We start from the raw sequence: 20618 nt of genomic DNA, 5'->3' as shown, positions 1-20618 counted from the left end.
GGAGAGAAAAACAGAGCGAGCGGGAAACAGAGATACAGAAATAGATGGATAGACGGAGGCAAAGAGACAGAGTGTGTAGGAGACAGTTCCAGAGACAGAACCAGAGAGAAGGAACAGGAAGGGCCTGAGCCAAGCAAGCGAAGCACTGACTGTCTCCTGCTCAACTTAACTCAGGAGCCAGGAAAGACGAAACGCCTCTGAAATTGAGCTGAAATCAATCCCTCCAGGCCTCACATAGCCAAACTGGTAGCCAAACTGTGAAGCGTCAGTCATAGAGGTGAGGAAGACCCTGAGTCTCCATGAGGGTGAGAGAACAACAGAGACAACAGAGAGCCGGGCATGGTGGCTCATGCCTGTGATCCCAGCATGTTGGGAGGCCAAAGCAGGATTGCTTGAGCCCAGGAGTTTGAGACCACCCTGGGCAATATAGTGAGACCCCATCTCTACACACAAAAGAAGAATTAAAAATTAGCCCAGCAAGGTGGCACACGCTTGTCATCCCAGCTACTCAGGAGGCTGAGGCAGGAGGATTGTTTGAGCCCAGGAGGTCAAGGCTGCAGTGAGCAGTGATCACAACACTACACTACAGCCTGGGCAGCAGAGCAAGACCCTGTCTCCCCCTGCATCCCGCCCCCCAGAAAAAAGGAAAGAAAAGAAAACAACAGGGTTCAAATCCAGGCTGTGTCACTTCCGGGCTGTGACTCTGGGCAAGTCAGTTTTCCTTTCTGAGCCTTACGTGCAAAATACAGATAAGAACAGCACCTTGCAGCCGGGCGTGGTGGCTCACGCCCGTAATCCCAGCACTTTGGGGGGCTGAGGTGGGTGGATTGCTTGAGGTCAGGAGTTTGAGAGCAGCCTGACCAACATGGCAAAACCCCATCTCTACCAAAAATACAAAAATTAGCTGGACATCATGGCACATGTCTGTAGTCCCAGTTACTCAGGAGGCTGAGGCAGGAGAATCGCTTGAACCCAGGAGGAAGAGGTTGCAGTGAGATGAGAGCGCACCACTGCAATCCAGCCTAGGCGACAGAGTAATACTCTCTCTCCAAAAAAAAAAAGAAAAAGAAAAAGAACAGCACCTCACACACGGGTTCCAGGTGAGGGGCCAGGCAAGCCAAAGCTCTAAGTGGCTTGCCCCTGAATCTCACATATTGAGGAGGGAAGCCAGGTCTAGGACCTCCAGGGCCCCGGCCCCCAGCTCTGTATGGCTCTGCCCCCTTGTGGATGTGGAAACCCCTCCCACTCCTCCCACAGAGTGGGAAATGTGTCCCTTGGCAAATAAATGGTGGGGAAATGCAGAGATTAGTCTGTCTCGGTTCCTCTGTGTCCACTCCTCACCCACCACAAGCCTGGGGCAAATGCTGCCTCTTCCACAGCCCCTGCGCGTCTCCCATCGAGGCCCTGACCTTTCTGCTTGGGTTTCTTCCATCCCAGCCCCACGCATTCTGGGCCCTCCTTGTCAGATAATGTTTGAGCTCTGTGAGGCAGGAATCCTGTTCTGTCCTGGTCATCTCTGTGGCCACACCCCACTCCGCACAGAGCACAAGCTCAGTACATGTTTAATTGACTAGAGAATGAGTGAATGAACAGTAGAGTGAAAGGAGCAATTAATGAATGACAGAAAAGAAATGAATGAGTCAATCACGTAATGAACATTCCCCCGGGCTCCTCCTCCTCGTTTTGCTGAGCCTGGTGTGCAGCAGGTGCTCAGGAAATGTGGAACAGGCCAGGCTCTGTGGCTCACACCTGTAGTCCAGCTACTCAGGAGGCTGAGGCAGGAGGATTGGTTGAGCCCAGGAGTCCCAGGTTGCAGTGAGCTATGATTGTACAACCACACTCCAGCCTGAGCAACAGAGTAAGACCCCTGTCTCAAAAAAAAAAAATTGTGGGGCTAAGGAAGGTATGATCCAGGCCTGGATGAAGAGGGGAGAACTAAATGATGAGTTTGTATCCTTAAGAACCAAATTCCCATGAAAGTTTCCTTTAGAAACTTGCAGCCTTGCCCCAGATAAATCTAGGGAAAGGATACCTGTGCCCTAAACAGAAAAGCGGTAGAGGTCTTGGGGCTGGGGGTGGCACAGTGAAGTGACCAGGGATGCTTTCCATCAGGAGATGGGAAGACAAAGGCAGAGGGGGGGTACTGGGTCCTCATCCAGCCTGGACTATGCCAGAGAGAGCCAGAGAGCCTGAGAGGAGAAATTTAGGGTCACCAAGAGGAGCTGAAATGCTCTAGTCAGAGACAGAACCGGGTCTGGAAGACAAGAAAGGACTTCCCATGATGGCTGGAGGTGGTGGTGCTGTTTTATTCAGGGCCTATCTACAATAGTGCCTGGCACACAGTAGATGCTTAATAAATGTCTTTGCATGATTAGTGGCAGGAAAGACAAGAGGGTGGTGGCAAGAGGCAGATGGTGACAGAAGCGGAGAACAATTAGGTTCGAGAGATGAGAGAGATACAGAGACACGCGGACACTCACTCCACATGCTTCCTAGAGTGGCTGGGGCCAGGCAGAGGTGCTTATGCAAAATATTTGATAACCAGCCTGGCAGGGAACACTGTCCCGTCAGGCAAGCGGGAGCACACCTGTGCCTGGCCTCTAGCTGCTGGATCTGGGGAGGTCTGGGGTTTCCCAAGGAGGGTGCAGACAGCAGGATGGATAATAGGGCATCCAGGGAAATAAGTTAACATTTTTTTTAAGGGGGGACACAGTCTTGCTTTTCATCCAGGCTGGAGTGCAGCGGTGTGATCACAGTTCGTTGCTGCCTCAATCTCCCAGGCTCAAGCAATCCTTTCATCTCGGCCTCAAGAGTAGCTGGGACTACAGACACTCATCACCACGCCCAGCTATTTTTTTTCTTTTTTTTTAGAGAAGGGGTCTCACTTTGTTGCCCAGGCTGGTCTGAAATTTGTGAGCTCAAGCAATCCTCCTGCCTCAGCCTAGTGAAGTGCTGGGATTACAGGTATGAGCCGCTGCACCCAGCCTAAGATTTTAACAAGAGGACCAGCTATCCCACGCTGAGAGCAGGCTATACAGAAACCTTTCACTGTATATCCTTCTGTATCTTTCAGGTTGACAGCCTCAGGTTACCTTTTCACAATATATCCACTTAAGGCCGGGTGCGGTGGCTCATGCCTGTAACCAGCACTTTGGGAGGCCAAGGCGGGTGGATCACCTGAGGTCAGGAGTTCAAGACCAGCCTGGCCAACATGGTGAATACAACAATTAGTCGGGTGTGGTGGTATGCACCTACAGTCCCACCTACTCGGGAGGCTGAGGCAGGAGAATCTCTTGAACCTGGGAGGTGGAGGTTGCAGTGAGTCAAGATCATGTCACTGCCTGGGTGACAGAGCGAGACTCCATCTCAAAAAAAAAAAAAAATCCACTTAAATCAAATCTAAGACAACATGGAATTAAACAGAAATCAGAAAAGGGCACAGAGAAACAAATCATGATGAAAGGAATGGGACCCTGGCCTCCCACGCCCCATCTTCTGCCCCCTCCCTGGGGTGGACCTACTTCTCCAGCAGCCGGGTCACAGCCTCCTGGGCCTGTGCCCCGTAGATGTTGCCCTGCCTCAGCAGGCCCTCCGCAGCCTGCACGGCCACCTGCATCTTTTGCTGGCTCAGCTCCATGGTGGTGAGAAAATCCCGATGCTGCTTCAGCGCCTCCTCCACTGATTCCACCGTGCCCGGGAGCTCTGCACCAGACAGCGCCATCTCCTGGGAAAGAAGGGGCATGGTGCAAAGGTCAGCCTCATTCCATTCCAGGACTGGGAGAGGCTGCCAGCCTGGCTTGCCACCACTCCCCCAAAACCTTGCTAGGATAGAACATTCCAGGCGTGGTCCCACCTCGGGGGCGTGGCTGGTCTACTCTATCCCTCCACATATCCCCATGGCTGGCTCCTTCACTTTCTTCAGGTCTCTGACTACCCCGCCAAAAATATCAACTCCCACCCCAGGCCTATCCCACTACCCTCCTGTATTATTTCTTTTTTGGGGGTGGCGGGAGGGGTGGGGCAGACAGAGTCTCTCTCTGTTGCCCAGGCTGAAGTGCAGTGGCACGATCTCGGCTCACTGCAACATCCACCTCCTGGATTCAAGAGATTCTCCTGCCTCAGCCTCCCAAGTAGCTGGGATTACTGGTGCACACCACCACGCCTGGCTAATTTTTTGTATTTTCGGTAGAGACGGGGTTTTACCATGTTGGCCAGGCTGGTCTTGAACTCCTGACCTCAAGTGATCTGCCCACCTTGGACTCCCAAAGTGCTGGGATTATGGGCACAAGCCACCACACCTGGCTAATATTTTGTATTTTAGTAGAGATGGGGTTTTGCCATGTTGATCCGGATGGTCTTCATCTCCTGACCTTGTAATCTGCCTGCCTAGGCCTCCCGAAGTGTTGGGATTACAGGCGTGAGCCACGCCCGGCTGTGTCTCTGTTTTTTTTAGATGGGTGGGTCAGAAGGGTCTCTCAAGGCCACTTCAGCTCCACATTTAGTAATCTTATGATTCAGGGGCTCTCTGTCCTTTCTCCCCAACTCCCTAGATCAGGATTTCCCAAGCCCTAAGCCACAGAGGGGTACCAGTCTATGGCCTGTTAAAAACTGGGCCGCAGGCTGGGCGCAGTGGCTCACGCCTGTGTCCCAGAACTTTGGAAGGCCGAAGTGGGCAGATCATGAGGTCAAGAGATCGAGACCATCCTGGCCAACATGTGAAACCCCATCTCTACTAAAAATACAAAGATTAGCTGGGCATGGTGGCGCGTGCCTGTAGTCCCAGCTACTTAGGAGGCTAAAGCAGGAAAATCGATTGCACCCAGGAGACAGAGGTTGCAGTGAGCTGAGATCATGCCACTGCACTCCAGTCTGGTGACAGAGCGAGACTGTCTCAAAAAAAAAAAAAAAAAAAAAAAGATTTGGGACCACTTTGGATAATCCTCAAACTGGGTCAGCATCCTCTAGACAACCAGCCTAGGCAAGCACCCTTTTAAAGACACTGGAAACTACTCTTGGACAATCTGAAAACCGGGCATTCTTGCCAAAACTCTCAAAGTTGGTTCCCATCCCAGAATAATCTCCAAACTGGATCGGCTGTCCCAATAACCACTGCACTTGGTTCCTCTCGCCACAAACAGTTACTCTCTCCAGAGAATCCATAGTTGTCATCTCCCAAAATGAAGATAATGTGCTAATTTAGGCATCCCACCATGTAATCCACAATCACTGACTGATCCCAGTAACCCCTCAACCTCCATAAAACTAATCCTTTGTTATCCATACCAAGATCCTCTTTGAACCCCATTTAACCATCACCAGTCAGCCTCACAGTCTTATTTCCTTCCAGATAATCCACAAACCCAGGAAGCCACTCCAGTAAATACCCACGTACATTACTTGCTCCGGATAATCCACAAACTGTCACCTCGGGTAAGACACCAACCGATCCCACTCATCATAACCCTCAAATTCTGTTACATACATACACACTTCCACACACACTTGGATGATCCACAGACTCAGATATCCATTCTGAATACTCTCTCAACTCCCACCCACCTCAACACCCAGTGGTCCCAGCAAACACCCTCCTCCCCACCCTCGCATGTCCCTGTCCCTGTAATCCCCCATGGCCTCGGACCCTCCCTCTCCGAACTGCAAACCCCGAGCAGGCACCTGGTTACACAACACCGCGAGCGCCTGGCGTAGATCCCGCAGAAACAGCTGGTAGATGTGCGCCTGGACCAGTGCCTCCCTGCGCGCCTCCCACAATCCGAGCAGTTTATGCCAGCCAAGTTCAAGGTGCGGCAGCCACTCGTCTAGTGCCAGGCCCGGGCCCAACTCTGCACCGTCGGAGGCCAGCAGCGCTTCGCTGGCCGCCACGATGCGAGCATAGTCTTCCTCGCGCTGGTCCACCTCTTCCTTGAGCGCAGCGTGGCGTGCCAGCAGCGCGTCCGCCTCTTCTAGGCTGTTGGGCAGGGGCCCCTCACTGCCGCCCGCCGCCTCCTGGGCGCGCACCAGCCAGTCCAGGAAAGCGTCGAGGTCATGCAGAAAGCGCTGCAGACGCCCTGCTGCCGCCACCGCCTCGCCGCAAGCCTGAGCCGCGCTGGCCAGTGCCCCCCACTCGGCGCCCAGCTCCTCTGCGCCCTGGTGCAGCCGCGCTGCCTGCGTCGGGAAGCGCGCAGCCAGCAGTGCTGCCTCCTCCAGAAGGGCCGCCTGACGAGGCTCGAGCGCCTGCAGAGCGGCCTCTAGGCCGCTAAGACGCCACTGCAGGGCGCCGCCGGCGCGGGGCGCGCTCTCCACAGCTCGCCGCTTCTCACGCACCTGGGCGCGCACCTCGGCCACTTCCAGCACATGGTTCTCCACCAGCAGGACCGCGCTCATTTCCTCTTTGCGCTGTTCCACTAGCTCCACGATGCGGTTCCACCTGCCCATGGGAAACAGTGACTTGAAGAGGGCAGAGACTCCTTTTGGGCACAGAGGTCCCGCCCACCCCACCCAGGGTAGAATCCAGGCCCTGGCCACCCAGCGACTGTGTGACCTCGGAAAGTCGCCCCAGTTTCTGCCGGTGTATAATGGAACCCTACCCCGCACTTTTGCTTAGAGTAGCAGTTCTCAACATGTAATCTGATCGAGGACAAAACTATCCTTATAAAAATGTGTTAAGATGCTATTTGCTTTTTCACTCTCATTCTTTCCCTTGTGTTCAGTGGAGTTTTCCAGAGGCGGCAGGAGAGACTGAATGCAGAAGCCGACTCTGGTTTAAGAGAAGCCCAGCTGCGTTCTCTTAAACCAGACATTAAAGAGATTTGCAAAGGGACAAAACAATGCCACTCTTAGTACTATATTTTTTGCTTTGAAAAGTTTTTTCGTGTTTTTTTTTTTTGAGACAGAGTTTTCGCTCCTGTTAACTAGGCTGGGGTGCAATGGCGCAATCTCGGCTCACCACAACCTGGGTTCAGACAATTCTCCTGCCTCAGCCTCCAGAGTAGCTGGGATTACAGGCGCGTGCCACCACGCCCAGCTAATTTTCTTTTGTATTTTTAGTAGAGATGGGGTTTCACCATGTTGACCAGGATGGTCTCGATCTCTTGACCTCGTGACCCACCCGTCTGGGCCTCCCAAAGCGCTGGGATTACAGGCTTGAGCCACCGCGCCTGGCCCTGTTGTTTGTTTTTTGAGAGGAAGTCTCACTCTGTCACCAGGCTGGAGAGCAGTGGTGCAATCTCGGCTCCCTGCAACCTCCGCCTCCAGAGTTCAAGTGATTCCGCTGCCTCAGCCTCCCGAGTAGGTGGGATTACAGGCACCTGCCACCACACCTGGCTAATTTTTTTGTATTTTAGTAGAGACGAGGTTTCACCATGTTGGCCAGGATGGTTTTGATCTCCTGACCTCGGGTGATCCGCCCTCCTCAGCTTCCCAAAGTGCTGAGTTTACAGGCATGAGCAACCCCACCTGGCCTGAAAAGTTACTTTTTATAAAAATATGTTAGTTATATTAACACATTAGATATTTAGATTTTTTTTAAATTTTAAGTCAGCCGGGCACGGTGGCTCAAGCCTGTAATCCCCGCACTTTGGGAGGCCAAGGCGGGTGGATCACGAGGTTAAGAGATTGAGACCATCCTGGTCAACAAGGTGAAACCCCGTCTCTACTAAAAATACAAAAAAATTAGCTGGGCATGGTGGCGCGTGCCTGTAATCCCAGCTACTCCAGAGGCTGAGGCAGGAGAATTGCCTGAACCCAGGAGGCGGAGGTTGTGGTGAGCCGAGATCGCGCCATTGCACTCCAGCCTGGGTAACAAAAGTGAAACTCCGTCTCAAAATTAAAAAAAAAAAAAAAAAAAAATTTAAGTCATGAGATCTCACTATGTTGCCCAGGCTAGAATGCAGTGGCTATTCACAAACTCATTTATGGCACACAGAAGCCTCCAATTCCCAGGCTCAAGTGGTCCTTCCACATCAGCCTCCTGAGTAGCTGGGACTACAGGCACGCACTACTCCCAGCTTATTATTATATTTAAATAACTTAATATTTTAAAATTTCTTAGCCAGGTGCGGTGGGTCACACCTGTAACTCCAGCACTTTGGAAGGCAGGAGCATGTCGATTGCTTGAGCTCAGGAGTTGGAGAGCAGCCTGGGCAACATGCTGAGATTCCTAAAATACAAAAATTAGGCTGGGCACAGTGGCTCACGCCTGTAATCCCAGCACTTCGGGAGGCGAGGCGGGCTGATCATCTGAGGTCAGGAGTTCGAGACCAGCCAAACCAACATAGAGAAACTACATCTCTACTAAAAATGCAAAATTAGCCGGGCATGGTGGCACATGCCTATAATCCCAGCTACTCGGGAGGCTGACGCAGGAGAATTGCTTGAACCGGAAGACAGGTTGCAGTGAGCTGAGATCACGCCATTGCACTCCAGCTTGGGCAACAAGACTCCATCTCAAAAAATAAAAAAAAAATACAAAAATTAGCTAGGCATCCAGTTTCTCCTCTCTAATGTGGGGTCGTTTCCATCCCATAGTGTTAGCAGGAAGACGATATATTCGATAAACAGCCCCAGCTCAGGATTCAGCCAGAACTGCATTTGACTCCTACCTCTAGACTGAAGTAATCTTGGATAAGGAGTTCATGTGTTTGGAGCTGCGTCTTCATCTATGAACCTACTTACACCAGGAGAATTGCTGGCAGCATTCCAGAGGTACTGAGATTAGCTTGTTACTGTTCTTAAAGAGTTCTAGGCCAGGAGCAGTAGCTCACACTGTAATCCCAGCTCTTTGGAAGGCCGAGGTAGGAGGACCGCTTGAGGCCAGGAGTTTTTTGTTTTTGACATGGAATATCTCTCTGTCACCCAGGCTGGAGTGCAGTGGTGTGATCTTGGCTCACTGCAGCCTCTGCCTCCCAGGTTCAAGTAATTCTCCTGTCCCAGTCTCCTGAGTAGCTAGGACTACAGGCACACGCCACCATGCCTGGATAACTATTGTATTTTTAGTAGAGACAGGGTTCCACCATATTGGTCAGGCTGGTTTTGGACTCCTGACCTCAGGTGATCCACCTGTCTTAGCCTCCCAAAGTGCTGGGATTACAGGCAGCAGCCACCATGGCCAGCCAAGCCCAAGAGTCATAAGACCAGCATGGCCAGCACAGTGAGATCCTGTCTATACAAAAGATAATAATAATTAGCTGGGCATGGTGCTGTGCACCTGTAGTCCCAGTTACTCAGGAGGCAGAGGAGGGAGGATCGCTTGAGCCTAGGTGTTGGAGGCTGCAATGAGCCATGATCCTGCCACTGTATTCCAGCCTGGGAAACAGAGCAAGATCCTGTCTCAAAAAGACAGAGAGAGAGAGAGAGAGAGAGAGAGAGAGAGAGAGAGATCTGAATTCTAGGACCTTGACTATGGAAATTGGGATATTGGGTTTTGTTGTTGTTGTTTTGTTTTGAGACAAGGTTTGGCCCTATTGCCCAGGCTGGAGTGCAGTAGCGCAGTCTCTGCTCACTGCAGTCTCCACCTCCGGGGCTCAGGGCATCTTCCCATCTCAGCCTCCCAAGTAGCTGGGACTACAAGTGTGCACCACCATGCTTGGCTAAATTTTGTACTTTTTTTTTTGTAGAGAGAGATGGGGTTTCACCATGTTGCCCACGCTGGTCTTGAACGTGGGAGCTTAAGCAATCTACGAATATCAGCCTCCCAAAGTGCTGGGATTACAGGTACGGGACACTGTGCACAGAAGAATATTGGGTATATAAAGTGCTTGGGAATTCTCCTGGCAGATTGTAGATATTCAATAAATCCTTTCTGGACAAATAAATGAACAGCCAACTGAAATGTCTATTTTAATTTCACCACATCATCACCAGCATTAGGTATTATGATTTTTGGTCAACATGTTACTGATTTATCAGGTGGCCGTTATGATGCCAGGGGTTTGAGATTGCACATCTTTGCTGTCCATGGTTGTGTGAGTGTGGAAGGGGAGGATGGGAGGGACCCCCAGCCCCAGGCCCTCCTACCTGCTGTTGAGGTGGTCCTGGCAGGAGCGCACCTCATCAGAACTGGGGTGGCCTCCTTCCACCAGCTCCTGGACCGTTTGGTTCACATCCAGAACTCGGCCCATCAGGCTGTTCATCTCTTGGTCCAGGCTCTCGAATCTGCAGAAGGAAGATGGAGATGCTCAGACACCCGAATCCTGTGGACCTTGGTTTTATGAAATGCCTTCTATCGGTTCTACTCCTAACTCCCCACCCTCACTTTTCAGCCGCCTTTGTGGGCCCCTCCTCTTCTACCGACTGTTAATTTAATTTAATTTATTGAGACAGAGTCTCACTCTGTTGCCCAGGCTGGACTGCAGTGACATGATCTCAGCTCACTTCAACATCCGCCTCCCAGGTTCAAATGACTCTCGCGTCTCAGCCTTCCAAGTAGCTGGGACTACAGGCGTGCGCCACCACGCCTGGCTAATTTTTCTATTTTTAGTAGAGGTGGGATTTCACTATGCTGGCCAGGCTGGTCTCGAACTCGTGACCTTATGTGATCCACCTGCCTCAGCCTTCCAAAGTGCTGGGATTACAGGCATGAGCCACCACGCCTGGCTGGACCTTGGTTTTATGAAATGCCTTCTACTGGTTCTACTCCTAACTCTCCACCCTCAGTTTTCAGCCGCCTTTGTGGGCTCCTCCTCTTCTACCTGCTGTTAATTTATTTATTGAGGCAGAGTCTCTGTCGCCCAGGCTGGAGTGCAGTGGTGTGATCTCAGCTCACTGCAACGTCTGCCTCCAGTTTCAAGCGATTCTCATGTCTCAGCCTTCTGGGATTTACAGGCATGCACCACCATGCCCGCTAATTTTTCTATTTTTAGTAAAGATGGGATTTTACCATGCTGGCCAGGCTGGTCTCAAACTCCTCCTTATGTGACCACCTGCCTCAGCCTCCTAAAGTGCTGGAATTACAGGCGAGAGCCACCGTGCCTGGCCTCTACCTGAGGTTTAAATGTGAGATTCCTCAGCAGCAACTCCACCTTGAGTCCTCTGGGCTTTCCCTCACACCCTTTTTCAGCGATCCCACCCAACCCCACAGCCTTGGTCTTCTCCCCTCAACTCATGACAGTCACTCCAGCCTCAACCTCTTACCTTTTGAACCTGTCTCCAACCTCCAAGCCTGGCTATTCACACCCACCTGACTCAGATTTCTTCTTCCTCTGGGCCCCCATGTTGGAGACAGCACTGTCATCCCCCAGGCCAGAGCCCTGGGCCTTGTTTTGGAAAATCACCCTGGCCCATGGCCTCAGCCTCCATGGCCTGTCCACTTACCTCCCACCCTGGTCTAATCCTGTTCAGCTCCATCTGGGTCCCCTCCCTGGTTGCCTCTCTGGGTTCCCAGCCATCACTCTCACCCGCTCCAACCCACCCTCCACATGGCAGCCACTGAGGTCTATTTTAAGCTGGACATGGTCCACCCATCTTTAAATCAATGTTTCAAAGAACTGGGCAACTGTGGGCACAGTAGGGGCAAGGAGCAGCCCTGTGTTTCCAGCAGTGTCCAGCACGAGACCTAAGATGGTATAGGCACTCAGTAAACACTTGCTGAATGAATGAATGGATGAACAAGATGCTCAGAGAGAGCGGTGTGGAGGGGGAACACACATTGTTCACCCACTCACTGAGCAACTCTTTGTCGGAGTCAGCCAGCAGACAAATCACTATATAATATGTCACGGGTGGTAAGTGCTACAAAGAAATGTAAAACAGGATGAAGGAATACAAAGTGGCAAGGGTCAGAGCTATTTTAATAGCTACGGAGGTGACATTTGTGCAGGGGCAGTGGGAGGCCTTCCAATGGAGGGGCCAGGCTGAGGTGTCCCTGTAGAAGCTTAGGTCGTTTATTTCATGCTTGGCGAATGTAAGCCTGGGTAATACAATAAGAGCAAACGCTGGGGTAATGCTTCCTCTAACCCCAGGCATTCGCTTAGTGTTCTGCTTGTATGAACTCATTTACCCTTCACCACAAACGTGGGTAAGGATTAATATTACCCCCATTTTACAGGTGGGCAAGCTGAGGTTCAGGATGGTTAGGCAGATTGCAGAGCTGTCACAAAGCTGCTTATGGATGAAAAAGGGATTGGAACCCCTAGTTCCAGCTGAACGAACATGGGAACTGTTGAACTAATGAAGGTGAGACTGGGTGCATGAGGAGGGGACCCTGGAGTCCCACATGTGCGCACTCACCGGTGTTGCACCACCTCTACATCGTCAAGTGAATCGGGCACGCGCATGGAAAGCAGCCATTGCTCCTTCTCGCCGATCCACAGCTCGCACGCGTGCACCTCACCGAACATGCGGTAGACAGCGAGCGCGTCCCGCAGCCACTGGCGCCGCAGAGCGGCCACTTCAGTCACCTCCGCAAACAACTGCTCGGCCTCCACCACGCGCACCTGCAGCGCCACCACCAGTGGCCCTGCGCCACTGGCGCCCCCGAGAGACGCCAGCTGGCGTCGCAGGCCGCTCACTGGCCCGCGATGCGCCTCCACCTCCCCAGTGAGCGCGCGGTGCTGGCGCGCCAGGCGGCGGCTGGACGCTTCGTCGTGGCCGAAGTCACCGGCGGCTGCCAGGCGGTAAGCGTCGCGAAGCCAGTCCAGGAGCCCGTCGAGGTCAGCGCCGAACTGGTGCAGCGCCCGCGCCTCCTGCAGCCGCCGCTCGCGCCGCGCCGCCGCCTCTTCCAGCCGCTGCCAGCGGCGCCGGGCGCTCGCCGCGCGCTCCGCCAGCCCCACGAGTTGCATCGTCTCCGCGCCCGGGCCGACGGCGCCGCCGGCCGCAGCCAGCTCCTCGCCGCACCTCAGGGCCTGCTGCAGCAACGCCCGCCGTCCGCCCAGCTCGCCCTGCAGGATCTTGTGCTGGGCCAGGAGGCGCGCAGTGCTAGACAGGTCGTGCGCACCGCCCGCCGAGCCTGCCGCACCGCCGCCGCCCGCAGCCTCCAGTAGGCGCTCCTTGTCCCGCGCCCAGCTCTCGGCCTCCTCCAGCTCCTGCAGCAGCGCCCACAGGCTCCGCGAGGCCTCCAGCTCCGCGCGCCGCCGCGCTGCCTGCTCCTGCAGCTCCGCCAGGCAGCCGTGCACGTGGTTCACGCGGTTGCAGATGACCTGCGGGTCGCAGGGCTGGTAGCCTGAGCCAGGAGAAGGGGAGCATCCAGGATTGGTCATAAGGCAAGGGGCGCCCAAGACAGGATGGTGTGGGTTATCTTACCCTGTCCTTGGAGTGACTTCATCAGATACCACCGGGTCACGCGGCCCCTCTCCAGGCAGCCCTCCCTGATACTCCAAGGCTGGAGCATACTCCTCCTCCACCCTCTCAGGCTTCTCTGCTTCCCCATCCCAGGCCTGACTACTCTGTGTTGTCACTGCCTTTTCCTCTCTTCCCTGCTGGACTGAGAGCTCCTTGAGAGCAGGACCTGGGACTGTCTCGGTCACACCCTATCCCCATCACTGCCCAGCACAGAGTGGCACCTAGAGCCTAGTGAATGTAGTGAGTTGCTGACTGAATGATGGATGAAGTCAGAGCATCTCAAATTATGTATATTTGAGTGAAAATTGCTCTCATGTTAGAATCAGGTCAAACAAAACTTTTTTTTTTTTTTTTTTTTGAGATGGAGTCTTGCTCTGTTGCCCAGGCTGGAGTGCAGTGGTGTGATCTCAGCTCACTGCAACCTCCACCTCCAGGTTCAAGCAATTCTCCTGCCTCAGCCTCCCCAGTCGCTGGGATTACAGGCGCCCACTACGCCCAGCTCATTTTTGTATTTTTAGTAGAAACAGGGTTTCACCACGTTGGCCAGACCTGTCTCAAACTCCTGACCTCAAGTGATCCGCCTGCTCAGCCTCCCAAAGTGCTGGGATTACAGGCATGAGCTGCCACGCCTGGCCAACTTCTCTGTTCTTAAGCCATGCTTCTGGGTCCCCTCTGTCATCCTTTGTTGCATTATCTGTCAATCCTAGTGATTACCTGCACTTTTTTTTCTTTTTGTTTTTATGATAGAGACAGGATCTCACTATGTTGGTCAGGTTGGTCTTGAACTCCTGGCCTCAAGCAGTCCTTCCACTTGGACTCCCAAACTGTTGGGATTACAGGCGTGAGTCACCATGCTCAACCCCAAACTCCTTTTCCTTAAATATTTCACCTTCCTCCTGGATGGCTAGTTAGTGACTAGAAAACTGTGAAATTAATGTAATGGGTCATGGCCAGCATTTCTTTGGTAGAATAGAATAGAATGAATGGAAGATACCGCAATGCGACACAATGTCAGGGGAAGTTTTTGTTTTGTTTTGAGATGGAGTCTCACCCTGTCGCCTGGGCTAGAGTGCAGTGATTCAATCTTGGTTCACTGCAATCTCCTCCTCGCAGGTTCACACGATTCTCCTGCCTCAGCCTCCAGTGTAGCTGGGATTACAGGCATGCACAACCACACCCGGCTAATTTTTTTGTATTTTTAGTAGAGACAAGGTTTCACTATGTTGGCCAGACTGGTCTCAAACTCCTGACCTTGTGATCCGCCCACTTCAGCCTCCCAAAGTTCTGGGATTACAGGTATGAGCCACCGCACCTGGCCTGGAAGTATTGTTTGATAAAAACTTCTGTGTTAGTGTGTGTGTGCATGTATGCTGTGAACTCTGAGTCATGAGATAAGTATATTTATTTATTTATTTTAGAGGTAGGGTCTCACTCTATGACCCAGGCTGGAGTGCATGGCATGATCATGGCTCACTGCAGCCTCCAACTCCTGGGCTCAAGTAATCCTCCCTCCTCAGCCTCCTGAATAGCTGGGACTATGGGCCCACACCACCATGCCTGGCTAATTATTTTTCTAAGATTTTTGTAGAGATGGAGTCTCACTATGTTGCCCAGGCTGGTCTTGAACATCTGGGCTCAAGCGATTCACCCACCTTGGCCTCCCAAAGTACTGGGATTGCAGTATGAGCCACTGTACCTGGCTGTATATTTCTTGCTGAATCACAAAAGTGAGAGAGACACTCCCGAGGTGGAATGCGGGATTTCTGTGATTCTGGACATTCACTGATGTTGACTCAAACCACAAGGTATCCAACTGGATAACAGTTACAACAACAGTGTCTTACCAGGTGCGGTGGCTCATGCCTGTAATCCTAGCACTTTGGGAGACTGAGGTGGGCAGATCACTTAAGATCAGGAGTTTGAGATAAGCCTGGGCAATGTGGCAAAACCCCATCTCTATCAAAAATACACAAATTAGAAGGTGTGGTGGTGTGCACCTGTAGTCCCAGCTACTCGGGAGGCTGAGGTGGGAGGATCACTTGAGCCAGGGATGTTGAGGCTGCAGTGTGCCAAGATATAGCCACTGCACTTCAGCCTGGGCAACAGAGCAAGACCCTGTCTTAGAAAACAGGCTGGATGCGGTGGCTCATGCCTGTAATCCTAGCACTTTGGGAGGCTGAGGTGGGCGGAACATGAGGTCAGGAGCTCCAGACCAGCCTGGCCAACATGGTGAAACCCCATCTCAAAAAAAAAAAGAAAACAAAACAAAACAAAAAATAGCTTCCATGTACCCAGCCTTACTCTGACACACAGTCATTGGATTCTCACAGCCATCCTATGGGGCCAGTATCCTTATAAGCCCTGTTTTCCAGATGAAGAGACTAAGCCTCAGAGAGGGGAAAGATTGCCCCAGAATCAGCTAAGAAGCGGTCCATGAGGACCTCACACTCTGGACCACTCATCAGGCAGCACTGCCTCCCATCACCATGACAACACACTCCCCACACTTGCACTCCCCACTCTGGCCCCTTTGCTGTATTCTCGGTGCTGCTGATTGTCACAGGAGCTGAGAACTCACAAGGTCAGGGCAAAGGGAGCTTCCTGAGACAAACCTAGCTAAGGTGAAGGAGAGGGTCCCAACAACCTCCCCTAGAGTTGAGGCAGGGATAGGAGGGGGCTGAGCCAGGGTCAGGATGTTCACATCCGGGCTTGGAAGGAAACTTCAGCGTTTGCATTTAGAATGTGACCCAGGTCGGTTAGGGTGAGAAACTTCCCCACCAACCCGCAAGCCAGACAGGTTCTTCCTTTTCTAAAAATACTCCAAGATTCCAAAGGGCTGTGGGCTCTGGATCAAGGAGGAAAACATCTTAATGCAGAGATATGGACTAGCCTCAAGGCCCTCTTATCAGCTCCATGGCCTGGGCCCATTTCCTTATCGGTGAGAAAGAAAAAAGCAGCCCTGACTGCAGTCAGCACTCACAGCTAGCCATGGTGTTCCAAGCATAAATAATCTCACAGAAATGGCCAGGGCCAGGACGGGTGCAGTGGCTCACGCCTGTAATCCCAGCACTTTGGAAGGCCAAGGAGAGCAGATCACGAGATCAGGAGTTCGAGACCAGCCTAGCCAACATAGTGAAATACTGTCTTACTAAAAATTTTAAAAATTAGCCAGGCGTGGTGGTGGGGCGGGGGGTGCTTGTAATCCTAGCTACTTGGGAAGCTGAGGCAGGAGAATCACTGGAACTCAGGAGGCAGAGGTTGGACTGAGACAAGATCACGGCATTGCACCCAGCCTGGGTGACAGTGCAAGACTCTGTAAACAGAAAGAAAGAAAAAGAGAGAGAAAGAGAAAAAGAAAGAAAGAAATGACCAGGGACAGTGGCTCACACCTATAATCCCAACACTCTGGGAGGCAGAAGCAGCAGGAATGCTTGAGCCCAGGAGTCCAGGAGTTCAAGTTCAGCCTCGGTAACATAGAGAGACCAAGTCTCTTAAAAAAAAAAAAAAGCCACAAACAACAACAATAATAAAACAATCTCACAGAACACCAACGTCAGATGGGGCCACTCTGTGACTCTGTGACCGAGATGGAGTAGGACAAAACCAAGCCTCACTCCCTAATCATGCCCGAGCACAGACAAAAGCAAGGTCACTGTGCAAACCACAGAAATGTTCACACATCCCCTTCGCCAGGCTAAGACGAGTGACGGCTACCAATTACTGCAACAGCCTCCATCTGTTCCTCCCACCACCTAGATCAAAATGATGAAGATGCCCATCACCTCGTCACTCCCACACCCCGACAGCATCCAATCCACTGCAAAACTCACTACACCGAATCATCTTCCAAATCGCCTAACACAAGCCCAAATCCTACGAGAAGCCCCCCAATATGTGTGTGTGTGTACATATATATATATATATATATTTGAGACAGAGTCTCGCTCTGTTCCCCAGGCTGGTGTGCAGTGACGTGATCTCTGCTCACTGCAACCTCCCCGTCTCGGGTTCAAATGATTCTCCTGCCTCAGCCTTCCAGGTTGCTGGGATTACAGGCATGCGCCACCATACTCTGCTAATTTTTTGTATTTTCAAAAGAGATGGGGTTTTACCACGTTGGTCAGGCTGGTCTCAAACTCCTGACCTCATGTGATCCACCCGCCTTGGCCTCCCAAAGTGCTAGGATTACAGGCGTGAGCCTCCGCGCCCAGCCCCCCAGCATACCTTTTTGCTGAGATGTCCCACAGCTCACCATGGTGTGTGTAAAGAGCCATCAAACTCAGCTTGGTTTGACCACAGAGGGACTCCTGGTGGTCTCCAGCTGGAGGGCACTGATATAACTAAGACAGGAACCTTGTTAGAGCCAGTCTTGGTTTTGCCTATCAGAATCCATGTCCGTGTGTCTGGTAAGGGAGTCTCTCTCTCCTCTTTTTTAGTCTTTAAGTCTTTGGAATGCGCCGACTCCACTCCCGGCTCTGGGATGGGCGGGTCTCAGGCACGTGGCCAATTAGATCACTGCATGCCCTGGGGCCACAATGATTGGCAGAGCAATGATGGAACCCACTGTGAACCAATGCAAGCTCTCCTAGGACTTTTTGTCGGAATTCTTGGGAGAAAGGGGCCTGTGTCCCATTGGCTCTGCTAACCTGTGAGGAAGTATATAAACCTGGGGCTGAATGATCACAGATTTCTATCACAAGGGGCAGGGCTGCTCTACAGTGACACCAACACAGAGACTAGAGATGGAGAGAGATGAGAGATGGGGTCTTTTGTTTTGAGAAGGAGTCTCTCTCTGTTGCCCAGGCTGGAGTGTGCAGTGCTGTGGTCTCGGCTTACTACAACCTCTGCCTCCTGGGTTCAAACAATCCTCCCAGCTCAGCCTCCCAAGTAGCTAGGATTACAGGTGTGCACCACCACGCCTGGCTAATTTTTATTTTTATTTATATTTTTTACTTTTAGGAGAGACGGGGTTTCACCATGTTGGCCAGGCTGGTCTCGAATGCCTGACCTCAAGCGATCGGCCCACTTCTGTCTTCCAAAGTGTTAGGATTACAGGTATGAGCCACTGCTCCTGGCCTGAGTCTTTTTTTTTTCTCTTTTTTGACATAGAGATGGGGGTCTCGCTTTGTTGCCCAAACTCCTGGCTTCAAGCAATCCTCCCACCTCGGCCTGCCAAAGCTCTGGAATTACAGACACGAGACACCATGCCTGGCCTCAGATGGAGTCCTAAAAGCACCCTTGAACCATACCTGGATCCAGCCATGCCTGAAGTAAAACTCACCCTTCCCCAGACAGTTCTTTTTTGTGACAGGGTCTCACTCGGTTTGCCCAGGCTGGAGTGTCTCACTGCAGCCTTGACGTCCCAGGCTCAGGTGATTCTCTCACCTCAGCCTCTAGAGTAGCTGGGACTACAGGCGCACCCACCATGCCTAGTTAATTTTTTGTATTTTTGGTAGAGATGGGTTTCACCATGTTGCCTGGGCTTCCCTGATCGTTTTGGTTACCTTAGCCAATCCACTCTCTTTTCACCTTAAGCCATTTGAACTGAATTTCTATCACATGCTGCTAAACAGGCCCTGACTATACATTACTTAGCACAGAGTTGCTTTATTTATTTATTTTTATAGAGATGGGGTTTCTCCACGTTGGTCAGGCTGGTCTTGAACGCCTGACATCCAGTGATCCACCCGCCTTGGCCTCCCAAAGTGAGCGACCATGCCTGGCCTGCTTTTTTTGTTTGTTTGTTTTTTGAGACAGAGTCTCACTCTTTCGCCAGACATCAGGCTGGAGTGCAGTGGTGTGATCTCGGCTCACTGCAACCTCCGCCTCCAGGCTTCAAGCAATTCTTCTGCCTCAGCCTCCCCAGTAGTAGCTGGGATTACAGGCACGCACCACCATGCCCAACTAATTTTTGTATTTTAGTAGAGACCAGATTTCACTATGTTGGCCAGGATGGTCTCGATCTCTTGACCTCGTGATCCACCTGCCTCGGCCTCCCAAAGTGCTGGGATTACAGGCATGAGCCACTGCACCTGGCCACTTTTTTGTTTTTTAAGAGACAAGGTCTCACTGTGTCACCCAGGCTGGAGTGCAATGGCATGATCATGGCTCAGTGAAGCCTCCAATTCCTGTCCTCAAATGATCCACCTGCCTCAGACTCCAAGTAGCTAGCACTACAGGCATGTATCACCATGCCCAGCTATTTTTTTTTTTTGACAGAGATGAGGTATTTCTATGTTGTCCAGAATGGTCTTGAATTCCTGGGCTCAAGCAATCCTCCTGCCTCTGCCTCCCAAAGTGCTGGAATTATAGGCACGAGCCATTGTGCCCAGCCCACACAGGTCTTTTTAAATGGTATTCATTGAGATCAGTCTGTGAAGGCCTTGGCTCATAACAAGTGCTCAATAAACATGAGGTAGTAATACAGAATCTAAGCAGGAAGAGGTGGAGTGGTCCATCTTGCCACTCAGGGCACTGATTCTCCCCAACTTCTGTTAAGTCCCCAAAGAGATGCCTTTATCCAGCTATAGTGGATGATATAGGTTAGCATCTCTCAAACGCATTAGCCATCCAGCTCTCTTGGTGCAGCTCTGGTGTACAGATAGTGAAATGGCCCACGGTAGAGGTAGGAGGACTAGACTATGCAAAATACATGATTTTCCTGCTGGGGAACACAGAGAAACCAGGAATCTCTATCACGATCCAACATTTGATGACCTGAGGCCTCTCTGTCACTTATACCAGTCTAGCTATAACATTCGAGGCTCATTTCAATTTCAGAGATTCTATACTGACTGCTTTAAAATAATTTTCCTGAAATTTCCAGAACCTCCTTAAGGGTTCTAGGCCAAAAAGGAATAAAAGAGAACTGCTAAAGAAAATTCAAGTAAAAGATTTCCTTGATACTGCATTAAAATAACATAAACATTAGAAAGAAAACATTAAGCCGGGCGCGGTGGCTCACGCCTATAATCCCAGCACTTTGGGAGGCCGAGGCGAGGTGGGTGGATCACGAGGTCAACAGATCGAGACCATCTGGTCAACATGGTGAAACCCCGTCTCTACTAAAAACACAAAAAATTAGCTGAGCATGGTGGCGCATGCCTGTAATCCCAGCTACTCAGGAGGCTGAGGCAGGAGAATTGCCTGAACCCAGGAGGGGAGGTTGCAGTGAACTGAGATGGCGCCATTGCACTCCAGCCTGGGTAACAAGAGCGAAACTCCATCTCAAAATAAATAAATAAAATAAAGAAAGAGAACATTAAGACAAAAATCACCAGTCAAGTCTGAGGAGTTATGACTTCCCTAATGGAATGTGATCCTAGGCTCTGCTTAGATGCCTC

At 51.6% G+C, this 20618-nt stretch overlaps 1 protein-coding gene across 3 annotated transcripts in view; it reads right to left on the bottom strand.

Moving 5' to 3' along the window:
• Nucleotides 1-20618, bottom strand: part of SPTBN4 (spectrin beta, non-erythrocytic 4) — a 105693-nt gene that overhangs the window by 42928 nt on the left and 42147 nt on the right. For all 3 annotated transcript variants that reach the window (XM_078359702.1, XM_078359701.1, XM_078359700.1), the window contains exons 14-17: nt 12226-13156; nt 10015-10152; nt 5677-6427; nt 3522-3724 (exon numbers count right to left, since the gene is read on the bottom strand). In XM_078359702.1, the coding sequence (XP_078215828.1) occupies nt 3522-3724; nt 5677-6427; nt 10015-10152; nt 12226-13156 (2023 nt within the window). The remainder of the gene's footprint in view (nt 1-3521; nt 3725-5676; nt 6428-10014; nt 10153-12225; nt 13157-20618) is intronic.

This window comes from Callithrix jacchus, chromosome 22 (genome assembly GCF_049354715.1).
Source record: "Callithrix jacchus isolate 240 chromosome 22, calJac240_pri, whole genome shotgun sequence".
In the NCBI taxonomy this organism is placed as follows: Eukaryota; Metazoa; Chordata; class Mammalia; order Primates; family Cebidae; genus Callithrix; species Callithrix jacchus.
This window is presented reverse-complemented; position numbering and strand designations above follow the sequence as displayed.